Source organism: Ovis canadensis, chromosome 3, assembly GCF_042477335.2.
Source record: "Ovis canadensis isolate MfBH-ARS-UI-01 breed Bighorn chromosome 3, ARS-UI_OviCan_v2, whole genome shotgun sequence".
Classification (NCBI taxonomy): domain Eukaryota; kingdom Metazoa; phylum Chordata; class Mammalia; order Artiodactyla; family Bovidae; genus Ovis; species Ovis canadensis.
The window spans coordinates 46,883,477-46,895,912 of NC_091247.1; the positions used below are offsets into that span (position 1 = coordinate 46,883,477).

The 12,436-nt window shown below is 32.0% G+C and overlaps 1 protein-coding gene across 4 annotated transcripts in view; it reads left to right on the plus strand.

Moving 5' to 3' along the window:
* USP34 (ubiquitin specific peptidase 34) overlaps window positions 1-12,436 on the plus strand; it is a 230,772-nt gene that overhangs the window by 153,411 nt on the left and 64,925 nt on the right. For all 4 annotated transcript variants that reach the window (XM_069580354.1, XM_069580356.1, XM_069580355.1 and 1 more), the window contains 8 exons: window positions 767-967; window positions 4,151-4,233; window positions 6,949-6,989; window positions 7,148-7,272; window positions 8,274-8,426; window positions 9,371-9,475; window positions 11,305-11,360; window positions 11,452-11,572. In XM_069580354.1, coding sequence (XP_069436455.1) covers window positions 767-967; window positions 4,151-4,233; window positions 6,949-6,989; window positions 7,148-7,272; window positions 8,274-8,426; window positions 9,371-9,475; window positions 11,305-11,360; window positions 11,452-11,572 — 885 coding nt within the window. The remainder of the gene's footprint in view (window positions 1-766; window positions 968-4,150; window positions 4,234-6,948; window positions 6,990-7,147; window positions 7,273-8,273; window positions 8,427-9,370; window positions 9,476-11,304; window positions 11,361-11,451; window positions 11,573-12,436) is intronic.

Sequence of the window (12,436 nt, forward strand, 5' to 3'; positions counted from 1 at the left end):
AGACTTTTTTTTTTCCTCACTGCAATTTTGTGATACTTTTCTTGAAAAATCAGTTACATAGTATTGCTGTGTTTCCTGGTATATTGGTATAGTTGTAACACTTAGTAGCAGTATTAGGAAAAGACGAGAACAAGGACCATTAAAGAGAAAGCTCTCGTACATAGATGATGTTCTTATTTATTTGAAGGAATTGTTTTATTAAAAAATTTTTAATGTGGAACTTTAAATCAATTAGAAATTTTACTTTCCATACTAAGCAGTATTTTATTGATGAGATACTTATTTTATTTTACATGTACATTTGTAAAATGCAAATTTTCAATTGAAAAGTTATCAAATTATTGAGAATAGTTTTCACTCCCAAATATTAGAGTATATGCCACTTAATGTGGAGAGACAGCTTCTAATATTTTTGCCCTTAATGCTAATTTTGTAGGTAAAGTATTTTAATAGTTTTAATATTTGAATTCATTCCAAGCAGTGTTTTTTTATATCTTGTTAATATGTACATTTGTATGATTATTTCATGATAGAAATACAAGTATCATTTTCATTTAATCAAATACACATTTTAGTTATCTAGTGTCTATTTTTGTAAGATTGGGTTGTTATTAACTGCAGTACATGAACAGGAAAAATTTCATTACCTCATGGATTAAGTACTAGCTATAATTATTTTCATTTTCTAGTCTTTAATTTCAGTTTGTATAGTGGCCATGCGAAATTAATGAAAATTAGGTAAATAACATTTTCTTCTTATCCACAGTGGCAGCTAGACTGTCTTGCTTGCTTGCTGAAGTTAATATGCCAGTTTGCAGTAGATCCATCCGATTTGGATTTAGCTTATCATGATGTCTTTGCCTGGTCTGGTATAGCAGAAAGCCATAGGAAAAGAACGTGGCCTGGCAAGTCAAGAAAGGCTGCTGGTGATCATGCTAAGGGTCTTCATATACCAAGATTAACAGAGGTAAAGTAGAAACGTTACCATTAAACTGTAGTAATACACTCGTCTTTTAAGAGAATTTGTTTTTGTTTTTACAAAGTGAACAACACTGATATCTATGAAATGCTATCCTAGATCACCACAGTGTGACCTCACAGCAGAAGTTATGCCTTCATTTTAAAGCAGTAGCAATTATGAAGGAGTAAAACTTTTCAGTTCATCATCCAAACTGCAGAGTGAATTTTATGCCATTCTATATGTTATCTAACTGTAGGGTTGAGTTCATTAGTTGATCTCAGTAATTTTTGTGCTAAATGGAGGATCCATTCAGAAAAGCAAACTACACTAGGTATTCCAACAGAGTAGATTTAAAATCGAGAAGTAATTTTATTCTTATGTTTTGGAGTTGTTTAGTTACTAAGTCGTGTCCGATTCTTTTGTGACTCCATGGCAGCCCACTCCAGTGTTCTGCCTGGAGAATCCCAGGGACAGGGGAGCCTGGTGGGCTGCTGTCTATGGGGTCGCACAGAGTCGGACATGACTGAAGTGACTTAGCTTAGCTTAGCTATGGACTATAGCCCCCATCTGGGATTTTACCCAGACAAGAATACTCGAGTGGGTTTCCATTTACCTCTCCAGGGGATCTTCCCGACTTAGGAATTGAACCCGTGACTTCTGCATTGGCGGGCAGATTCTTTTCCACTGAGCCACCAGAGAATCCCATGTTTTGAAGGGCTATAAATTAAAAGGGAATGTTAAGTTAATGCAGGCAATTTCACATATTTTTGAGGAATATATGTAAAAGATTATAGCTACCAGAAGTGAGAAGCCTATAGATGGGATCTTGCTGAACTGGAGTTTAGGCCTCTGAGGAACTCATTCTGTTACTGATTCTGAAATCAGTTTCCTCATCTGGTTAAAATATTTCTGGAACAGTGTTAACAGAACAAACAATTCCCTGGTGGTTCAATGGTTAGAGCTTCATGCTTTCACCACCTGGGGGCCCAGGTTTGATCCTTGGTCAGGAACTAAGATCCCACAAGCTGCATGGCACAACCAAAAAAAAAACAAACCCCAGAACAAACAAAAGAAAAAGGACGTAAGGTATCTCTCAAGTATCCCAGGTTGACAAACTTAAAAGAAAGCCAGCTGGTAGAAGAGAAATTTACCAGCCATTATAATGGCAGAGCAAGTTCACAGTATGGTGGGTTTGGAGCTGAACAAAAGTGGCACGATAACCAGCACAGTCAGCAATAAAATTAAGTCTTTTTGACTATGGATTCTACTGTTCATACAATCAGTATTTGCCCTTCCACTGTTTCTGTCAGTGAACTGAACTGGGGAAGGTTGAAGATAAGTTTTTACTCAGTCTGTTCCTTATTTTGTAATCATTTGAGGACAGCAGCTTACCTCATATCTGTTCAAGAAACTTCAGAGCAATGAGTTGTTACTGATAGAAAAATAAAATACATATACTCATATATGGGATTTTTAAATAACTGGCTTAAAATTTGTTCAAGTACATAATTACTAAAAATATCTAGAATGTACAACTGAGGAAATTCCCTAACGGCTCAGTGATTAGGACTCTGCACTTCCACTGCTGAGGACTCAGGTTCCGTCCCTGGTCAGGGAGTTAAGATCCTGCAAGCTGTGATGTGGCGAAAAAGAATATACAAATGAACCTTCCCCAGAGTCACAGGTCATTACCATGGGTTCTCTTTTTATGTGCATGTGTTTTTCTATGCATATGCCGTCATTCTAGTTTAGAAAAAGCATATATTTTTTCTTTTGTTTATCATAATAATTAGAGCATAGTATGTAAATTAAGTTATTTGAGGGGAAATTTTTGTTACTCTTTTTCTCGAGACGTCATCTAATAGTAAAAAAGAAACACTAATTCTTTGACTACTGTCATACAATATTTCATTTATTCTCGTTCAGTAGCCTTTTGGAAGTTTCAGATTCCAAATTTAACCTTCAAATTCCAGCCTAAGTATAGCTTGTCTTTTTTTTTTTTTAAACTTTTTATTTTGTATTGGGATAAAGCCAGTCAACAATATTGTGATAAGAGTCAGGCGAACCGGAAAGGGACTCAACAATACACATACATGTATCCATTAGCCTCCAAACTTAAATATAGTGTTTCTTAAAGCTCTCCTTATTTTGTCAGGGGCAGCTTTAGTTGATGCTCTCTTCTATTGATCATTTGGCACATTGCATATACTTGTGTTTCAGTGCTTTTTTTAAAAAAAAAACACTGTATTTTTGTCTGCTCTGGGTCTTTGTTGCTGCAAGGGCTTTTCTCTAGTTGTAGCAAGCATGAGCTACTCTAGTTGCAGTGTGCAGGCTTGTCATTGCCGATGCCTCCCTTGTTGGGCAGCACAGGCTGTAGGGTATGCAGGCTTCAGTAGTTGTGGCCCATGGGCTCAGTAGTTGCAGCTCCTGGGCTCTAGAATGTGGGCTCAATAGTTGTGGCTTATGGGCTTAGTTCCATGGCATGGGGGACCCTCCCAGATCAGGGATCAAGCCTGTGTCTCCTATGTTGGCGGGCAGACTTCGCCACTGAGCCGCCAGGGAAGCTTCTGCAATGCTTTGTATGTTATCTGCTGCATTGGACTAACTTCCCCAGGATAGGAACAGTGCTTTTATAGAGTTTAGTGCCCAGAATGAGTTTGGGCCTGCAGAAGAAATTTAATAATTCTTTATTAAGTTAGCAAATATTTTTTCTGTTACATAGATTAAGAACTGAGAAATTCAGTATTAGAGTCATACAGCTTGAAAATAAGTAAACTAATGTTGAACCTCAGGATTTTTAATCTGGATTCCAAGCTTGGTTACCTGTAGTATTTATTTCAAGTGAAAAGTATTACTTCATCTACTGCCCCCCAAAATCACTGGCATGTATAATATGTAATTTTTCTTGCTCTGTTGGGTGACATGCAGATAATTTGTGGGTCAAATAGAGAGGATTTGCCTGTGTATTTTCTAAATTTGTATTATTTTCTTTTTAAAGTTGCTATTCTTATGTTTGTTTATGAAAATCTGTTTTTCTAGTATTTAATTCTTTTGTAGTATTTTCCAATAACCATTTTTAGAGTATTATATTTTTATAAATAAAAATCAAAGTAATATAGAGTCTGTTTAAAATGCAGTTTTGTGCTTTAGTGTATTTACAGATTTTTTTTTAATGTTTTTATTTTAAAGGTATTTCTTGTTCTTGTCCAAGGAACCAGTTTGATTCAGCGACTTATGTCTGTTGCTTATACATATGATAATCTGGCTCCTAGGTATGATGTTTTTACGTTATGTATGTATATGTAGTAAGAATACAGTGTCTAAAAATTTTAATTTGGAAAAACTTGAAATGTAACAGATAAATGGTTAGGGTATTTTAGTGCACTTTCATATCATTCATTTAGACTTGCATATTGTTACCAACATTTTGCAAGTTTTTATAGCGTTTTCTGTGGGTGTCCCTGTGCACACGTTTATTTATATGTTATCCTAAATTCTGTAAGAGTTCAGACATTATGGTCACTTACCCATAAAGAGTTTGATGTGTTTCCTAAGACCAAGGACAGTTTCCTGACGACTATAGTGAAATACTCAAATTCAACATTGATATAATATTATCTAACATATTATCCATACTCAAATCCCATTAATATTCTTTATAGCAATTTTTTCCTCATCCAGGATAACATACTGTGTTTCATAGTCATATTTCTTCCATTTCCTGTAATAGGGGATATTTCTTATCTTTTCTTTCATGGAACAGACATTTTTGAGCATCCCAGGCCAGTTCTTCTATAACACCTTTCAGTTTAGGTTTTCCTGATTGTTTCTTACAATTAAATTCAGGCTATACATTTTAGCAGGAATGCTCAATAAGTAACATCTCTTTCCCAGTTCATCCCAGTGATAGCTGTTTGTCTTATTAGTGATTTTGATCAGTCACTCTGGTTTCATCCAGATTTCTCTACAGTGAAGTTTCTGATTTTTCTAATTAAAACTAACCTATGGATTACAGTGATGATGATTCTTGCCTGTATTAAGTATCAGTAGTGTTTGCAAACTAGTGATTTTCTGACACTTAGCCATTCATTTTATGTTTATTAGTTGACATTCTGTTGTGAGGAAGAGCTTTCTCTTCCTTTTATTTAGTATCAAGTTGGGTTTTTTAATGTAAGATAATTCATTACTATTACTGTTCACTTTGCTTATATGCCTTAGTTCTGGAATCAGTGTTTAGGAAGCCCTAGTTGTTGGCGTGGAACCAGTGTAATATGGATACTCATGACTCCTAATGTTAACTTGCTTCTGGGCTCTCAGTAGATAAAGCTGGAAATATTTATTTAAGGATATAGTTTAAACATGTCGTATGATCCAATTTATTTGGGCTACATTGGTGATTTTTAAAAAATAATATACAAAATTTTAATAGTGTATAAATGATACTTGCTAATACATAAAGACCTGATTCTGTATACCTTAAATAATCACATAAATTATGTTAAAGTATGTAGAAATATTTTCAAGTATTGTTTTCTCTAGGTGTTATGTTGGGCTTAAGCTTGCCATTGTTACTCAGATGATTTACAAAGTTCATGTAAGCATGTTTCAAAGTGCTTATTTATGGCTAATAGCTAGTTGTCTCTTTTTAGATGCTTTTAAAAGTCACTTTCATAAGCAATATTTGAATATAAGTAGCATGATTATTTTAAGATTGTTTCTTTTTTAGTATGTCTTTCTTTAGTGTCTGTCTCTATTGAATTTGCATTACTTGATTAATACTTGCTTTACCCCACTGGACCGTATAGCTTTGTATGTACTTTATCTCATTTTGCTCACCATTATTAGTGCCAGGCACTTCACCTATTAGTTATAAAACTTATGAATGAATAATGTAGGGAAACAAAGAAAGTGCAGTAACTTGACCTTGGTTTATATGAGGAAAAATAGGTTTTCTGTACCAACTACTAGTTACTCTCCTCCAGATAAATAAATTAACTTTTTCTCCCTGTCCTCTAACATACGTTCTGTATACTTCCACCTTCAGTTTATATGATGCTGGAAGGTTTATATCAATTAAGGTAGTTAGAAAAAACTTGCTGTCTGTTACCAAAAATCTTCAAATGCCGCAGATTTAAAAGGTACATGAGTAGGTTGCTCTTGGTAAAGTTAATTATATTAAGCCAATATGATAAAAGTTAAACATGAAATATGACCAGATCTTGATTTATAAGTTTTAACTTTTCAGTATCTTTTACTTTAAATCAGTTACACAGATTTTGAAATTTTCAAAGGCGTTTTTTAATTATCACAATTTAATTATAATGAAGTATGTATCTAGAGATCTGTGCTTTTCTTAAGAAAAAAAAAACACAGCAATTTATTTTAAGGTGAATACTAAATTCCTGTGTAACGGTGTTATCAAATTGAAAATTTTTACTGTTTTCTTTAAATTGAGGTAATACATTTTCCACTGAAGTTACTAAAAGTATCATGGGGGAAAAAATAGAACTGAAGCAATATAGAATTAAATTAGTTATTTTTCTCTGCTTTTCAATAATTTACTTTTAACTATTCCCAATGAAAATTGAATTTACCCATACCAAAAAAAGGGGCATTTATGCCAGTGTATGATTTTTTTCCTTTTAGAAGTCTTCTATTTAGATTCTAAACCATTATAACCTTTCTCTTTGTAATCCATATCACTTCAGTAACCAAATTTTTAGGCACTGTGAGAGTGCACTTAAGTCAATATGGGATTCACTCAGATTTTATTTATTAAATATGAAGTCATTTAGTGTTTGTTATAATAAGATTTTGCCAGTGATTCTTTAAACAAAAAATGAAGACCATGGAAAAATAAATTATTATCTTTCATAAAAATCTATAATCTTTTGGGAAAGTTAAATGGTGAATATAGTAGAAATAGAGTTATTTTTTAATTCATTGCTGAATTTAACTATTCCTGGTGGTATGTTTTTACTTTACAGAGTTTTGAAAGCTCAATCTGATCACAGGTCTAGACATGAAGGTAAGGGTTCCACAAAGTTGATTTTTAATAGATAAAGATTTAGATGGCTGGAAACATTTACGTATAATACCCTTCTTTGGTAACGAACATTTTGTTTTCTTTATAGTGCAAGTCTTTATAATAATTTTTATAGTAACTTTTTTCCAATTTTTCTTTAGTTTCACATTATTCTATGTGGCTCTTGGTGAGTTGGGCTCATTGCTGTTCTTTAGTGAAATCTAGCCTTGCTGATAGTGATCATTTACAAGATTGGCTAAAGAAATTGACTCTCCTTATTCCTGAGGTAAGCTAAAGATTGAAGATTAGTTCTACTCTTCATATTTTTTCATATATTAGCATTGATAATAAAAAGAGCTAATGGAAACAAATGTGATTCCATAAATATATCCTGGAAAGTAGTTATTAATCCTTTAAGATCTAGAGTTTTTTGAACTATGTGCACTTAAGTGTGAATGTTACTGTGTAGCATTCATATTTTTCTTTTTTTGCAGTATTTGTTTACAGAGTGGTTCTTTTGGTTTTTTTTTTTTTTTTTCCTGAGGCTTTAGAAAGATTTGAGCCTTTATTGTAATTTATATTTGAGAAATTTATTTTGCTTTATCTAGTTGAGAGTATCCTTAGATGCAAGAGAGACCGACAATAAGTTATATATATTTCCTTTTGATTTCATTGTTAACAGTGAAGTCAGTATAATTTTCACCAATCATATCTTGATGTTACTCACACCATATCCTAAATGAAATAGTAGAAACACTTATTAGTACACTTAGCCATGATATTCACATCTTTTTTAGAGAACATTTTCTAGAATTATTAGCTTTGTATTGAATGCATATGTGTTCTTGTTCTCACTCTGTCCCAGGTAACTATTCTAACATTTGAACAAGATTCTAAAATATGTAATATGTTTTGGTTTAAATACTTTCTAAGTTGCTTCTAGTTCTGAAAATATTTTTCTTGTTACTTAATCATGTAAATAAATTATTATGAATAATCTCTTCTCAATCCTTTTTGTATTTGTCTGTTCTTGTATTTAGTGTTTGGTTTTTTTTTATGGCCATATTTGGGAATTTCCAAAATGTTTTTACATATTACTGTATAACTTTGGGGTACTTCATTTGACTGTGTATTATTTACATGCCTGAGTATGTGATCAGGACATTGTGTTTTAAAATATGTTATTAAAGAAGCCATCTAACATATTATTTCTGGCAACGTATCAACTTTAAGATTAATTTCTTAACACTGACTCGGATTATCTTTGGACCTTGCTTTTTCATTTAGACTGCAGTCCGTCATGAATCTTGCAATGGTCTTTATAAGTTATCTCTATCAGGGCTGGATGGAGGAGACTCAATCAATCGCTCTTTTCTGCTACTGGCTGCCTCAACATTGTTGAAGTTCCTTCCAGATGCTCAAGCACTCAAACCTATCAGGGTAAGATTTTACTGTGTTCAACAGCAGGTTCTATTTCTGCATGTTCATTTGCCCCACGTTTATCATTATATTATTCTTGCAAGTAATTTTGAATACCTGTTTACTATTTATAGTTTTCACTAGGAGGATGATAGTTCTTAAAGTAACAGCATTGTAACAGCATTGTGACATATTGTGTCCATGTTACACTTTAAGGATAGATTCTATGTGCTTTGGTTTCAGCTCTGTGGGATCTCTCATGGGTATTCTGTTTTGGAAATAACATTTGTCCTTATAGGTTTTGAGCCTTGTGTTGATAAGTTGAATGACAGAAACATCATAAATGTAGCACTCTCCTTACTCAATCACAGTTGTTTTATCTTTGTGATACTTAGAATTTTCAGCTTTATTCATTACTAGCCTTGTAAACCCCTTCTCTCACATAATAAATTCAGGGCCCATTAATAAGTAAATTATACTAATCTCTAGAAATATGATGCATCGTAGGATTTTTCTTCTCCATATTTACTGTCATCAACCGTGTAAGAAATGTAATGTTCTTTATTTTTCAGATTTGAAAACTATAATAGACCATTACATGTGGGTAGATTTATATATACTCATTTTCTGTAGGTGTCTTGTGTTTTCACATTGTCATTGAATTTTTAGTTGACACTACATTATTTAGTATTATATGTTATTCATATCTTTACCAAGTAGTTTATAAGTAAGTTGAGAGTAGTGTTTTCCTCAGACTTCTCATCATTGACTTACGTACATAGTAGTTTTAATTTTAAAGAAACCAGGAATGTCTTCTTCAGAACTTTTTCTGTTAAATTTTGAATACTGTTTAGTTTGTAGGGATTTAACATTTTTTAATAAACCCTAATAGTTTTTAAAATATAATTTTAAGTTCATTTTCCCCTTTTAAACTTTTTTCACAAAGTTTAAATTTTTTTTAATAGATAGATGATTATGAAGAAGAACCAATGTTAAAACCTGGATGTAAAGAATATTTTTGGTTGTTGTGCAAATTAGTTGACAACATACATATAAAGGATGCTAGTCAGGTATGTTCAGAAAATTTTATATTAACTTGTTAATAGAGATGAATTATGTACATGTTTCTTCATGAATTTATAAGTCCTTATCATTAAGGGCAGTTTTATCAGTCTTTAATCAGTTGAAAATGTCATAGTTTTTCTGCTTCATTTATACCTTTGTGTTTTGCTCTCATTCCTTCATTTTATTTTGACCTTAGTTGAAATGTCTTTACTTGGTACTTATCAGTAGTTTCCTGTGTCTTCGGAGTAAGATCTGTGGATATAAAATCTTATTTGGAGTGTGAAATTTAGACTTTAAATATACAGATTTCTGTAATAGTAAGTAGATTTTGAGTATATAAAATAAAGTTGAAGTTAATAGAAATCACTTTAAGCTAAAGAGCACTATCAGTTTTCTGACCTTCTAATTTTGTTATATGAGACTACAGTGATACTGCTGTCTAACAAAGGCATTTAAAACAAGTCCATTTCCAAGAAAAGCTTGGCCACATAAAAACTTTTTTTCCTTTTTATAAATTTAGCAAGCTAAAATAAATCTAATTGATCTCACAGAAAAGTGAGAAACACTTGAAAAATTTACATTTAAATATTTAGGGAACCTTTTCTGTCAATTTTTTTCATGTATTTCAATCAAAGTCCAATGTATACACTATATATTTTAAAAGTCCTTTAACATTTGAGCTTTTTAGTTTTAAGGAACAGTTTACATCTGAATTCTTATTCTACTTTACATTTGAGAAATTTAAAAATCAATATTGACCCTGTTGTAATTTTTTCTTTCAGTTTTACTGAGTTATAATTGACATACAGCACTGTGTAAGTTTAAAGTATACAGCATAATGAGTTATATACATCATGAAATGATTACCACAATAAGCATAGTTGAAGATTATCATCTCATACTGATATAAAATTAAAGAAATGGAAAGAGATTTTATTTTCTTGTAATGAGCACTTTACTCTTTCAACAACTTTATATAACATACAGCAATGTTAATGATATTTATCATGTTGTATATTACATCCCTAGTATTTACTTATCTTACATCTGACCACTTCCAGGTCTTCCTCCCCTTGAACATATTTTAATGTATTTGACTTTATCCATAAAATACTAATGCCAGGTAGACATGGAATTTTTTTTTTAAACCTGTGGTTGCCCATTTAAAGTAGGAATCTATTATTTCTTGCTTGGTATTCAAAGTAATTTTCCTTCTTGGTGATATGAGTTTCTTTGAGAATCTTCTTCTTCTTTTTTGTTTATGGCCGTGCCACATGGCTTTCAAGATTTTATGGCCCCAATCAGAGACTGAACCCACACCCTCTGCACTGAAAGCGTGGAGTCCTAACCACTGTACTGTGAATCCTCTTAAATTAGATTCTGTTTCGTGAAATCTGTTTTAATTTTGTTGCTCAGTTATAATGAGAATAAAGATTTTTGAAGTGAACTGTCTATTTAAGTTTATTTCAGAAGGTACTGTTAGAAGCAAACCTTGGTGAATTGTATGTGAATTATTATCTCAGTAAAATTGTTAAAAAATAAATCAAACCCAGTGTTTTCTCATTAAATTACTATGGCTGTCATAATTTATTGCCAACATTTCATTGATTTTTTTGAAGGACATTAATGATGTATTTACAACTATAATTTTATTGATATTATGTACAAGTAAAGAGTAGTTATATATTACTTATAATTTAATTGGCAAGTTAATGAATTTGAAGAATTCTTGTTACTTAAAAGTAAAGGATTTTTTTTGTTTTGTTTTAGTAAATACTGAAATACTAAATATAAAAATCTGTATTTGAATTTTGTATTTTCTTTTTGTATTAAGACAACACTGCTTGACCTGGATGCTTTGGCACGGCATTTGGCCGACTGTATTCGAAGGTAAAATTTGATGTGAAATTGACAGTTTTGTTGCATAAAGATAAAGGATGTAACTGTATGACCTATCATGTTTTACTTGTGTTTTTTGTAGCAGGGAGATCCTCGATCATCAAGATGGTAATATAGAAGATGATGGGCTTACAGGACTCCTAAGGCTTGCAACAAGTGTTATTAAACACAAACCACCCTTTAAATTTTCAAGGGAAGGACAGGTTGGTAATAATACATTATTATTACCAATAATAATAAGTATTTATATGAAATAAGACTAAGCTTTTTAATATTGTTTCCTTGTATGTGGATATGTTAAATCTCCTTAAACATACAAATATAAAGTTTATCAGAACTTTATTACTGGTAGGAACAGTGAACTTTGAATAAGATGAATCCTAGAAATACAAATCTTAGCCTTGTTTTTAGAATGCAGAACAAGTTTTAATTACTGTGACAATATGAAGAGGCTATTGTACTTAATAGTTTTTTTGTAGAATTGAATATTTTGAATTAATAGCACATGGAATTAATGTAGCCATTGTAGACTTACTGATTCATACCTTAAAGGCCCATTTGACACAAATTCTATAATTGACTGTTGATAACTCCTAATAACTCTATACCAACAAATGTCTAATTTCTCTTTAGATTGTGTTATATCACTGGCACTTTTGTCCATGCTTTCATTAAGGAAATTAAGTTATGGTTTGGAGGATTGCTTTCCTGGAGTTACTGATCATCTTAGGAAACAGGAATAACCACCAGAATGGAAGATTGTCTGTCCGCCATGAACATAGGCTAAGGGATTCTTAAGATAAACTTAAAGTGATAGTCTTAGCTGTCTTAAATCTGTGCTACTACCCCTATTGCACAAAGCCCTGTTTTATGGGTTTTCTCCTGGATCTTTAAAAATTTTTCTGTTATTCTCACTGGGAATAACTTGACTTATTTATAGTCTTGCTTGGTGGAAGTCTTATGTTATATTTAAAGCAATATGTAATTTTTTTTCCCCAGTGTTTCTCAGCTGGGGTGCTGTTAGCATTTTATTTTATTTTTTAAGTTAAAAAAAATTTTTTTTTCAG